Source organism: Penaeus monodon, chromosome 24 (genome assembly GCF_015228065.2).
Source record: "Penaeus monodon isolate SGIC_2016 chromosome 24, NSTDA_Pmon_1, whole genome shotgun sequence".
NCBI classification, from domain to species: Eukaryota; Metazoa; Arthropoda; class Malacostraca; order Decapoda; family Penaeidae; genus Penaeus; species Penaeus monodon.
Window position 1 is genome coordinate 4,810,960 of NC_051409.1, and position 1,233 is coordinate 4,812,192.

The window sequence follows — 1,233 nt, forward strand, 5'->3', positions numbered from 1 at the left end:
AGAACGCTCGTACCGTCTATTCAATTATTGTTACTTTTGGCAAAAGACCGAGTGCGATAATTGATGTTAAAAAAAAAATGCACACAAAACTGCACGTGTGGGCAATAGTACTCCAAAATAATCTGGCTCAAAAGGAAACAGTTTGTCTGTTGATGTTCTGTTGGCAAGCGTGTCTAATGCTGAAGAAACGCACTATATTACAAGTTATATAGAAGGACATTCGTAAGCAAGGAAGGATTTCATAGGAAATAGTGGGCATTTTTTCTTTAAGACCAAACAGTGACCGACGGTTTCAAGAATATTTTGAATACGTCATCAGGTTTTAGAATCAAGATGATTGTTCTTTTTCAAGGTTACGTCAAAAAGGAAACGAAAAAAAGTTGACCTGCACCTGGTTTTTCAATAAAAATAAAATTGAAGACGGATTCCCAAATGCAATTATCAAGAGAATGACGTATATAATCACAAATACACATGTTTATATAGACAATCCAAGTCATAATCGACCCTCATATTAGCTCCTTAAGATGGTTTCTTTTGAGACTGATTGCGTAACTAAATAAAACAAGGCTTTGTTTCAACGAGAATTTATTTCTTGACAGAGAATATACACTGAGTATATAATGCCCCTATTCGTGAGCAATACTATTACTGTGATACACTTCACACTAAATCAAAAGTTTAGAAAAGCAAATTCAAATCAGGTCTTAGCGACGGTCGAGTCCATATTCATTGGGATACCAAGAATACCGTTTAATACCGCACACTGCTGTTATAACAGCAACTAAAAAATAACCATCATAATAGCTAGTGTAGCATCGTGGTATAGTAACTGCTAGTGCTTCCTAGTCTTGCTCATTGCGAAAACGCTCTGGATAAAGCAGCTTGTTCACCTTCTTCGGTAAATTTCTCCAGAATTCTAAGTCCTGCAAGAAACAAGAAACAGAAGTTTAATTACATGCATACGAACTCCTTTCCCATGATGCTACATTCAGCTGTATGAAAGCTCTGTGGAGGGGGAAGGCTAACGGGACATGTCACAATGAGACGGAAAATTTAGTAAGATATATCAGACTGAGATGAGAAATTCAGTAGGACATGTCATACTGTCAAAATCCCACTCACGGAGAAGTAGGAAGTCAACAGAGAAACGAAGGTAATTAGGGATAGAGTGAACACCTCAATAGCCTAACATTTAATATTTTTCCAGGTTGCTGAGAAAAAAACAGTGGC

General features: G+C 36.9%; 1 protein-coding gene across 1 annotated transcript in view; it reads right to left on the minus strand.

The window, feature by feature from the left end:
* Window positions 1-571: 571 nt before the first annotated feature.
* Window positions 572-1,233, minus strand: part of LOC119588813 (esterase FE4-like) — a 7,840-nt gene continuing 7,178 nt past the window's right edge. The window contains exon 11 of the mRNA XM_037937459.1: window positions 572-926. Coding sequence (XP_037793387.1) covers window positions 846-926 — 81 coding nt within the window. The 3' untranslated portion in view covers window positions 572-845. The remainder of the gene's footprint in view (window positions 927-1,233) is intronic.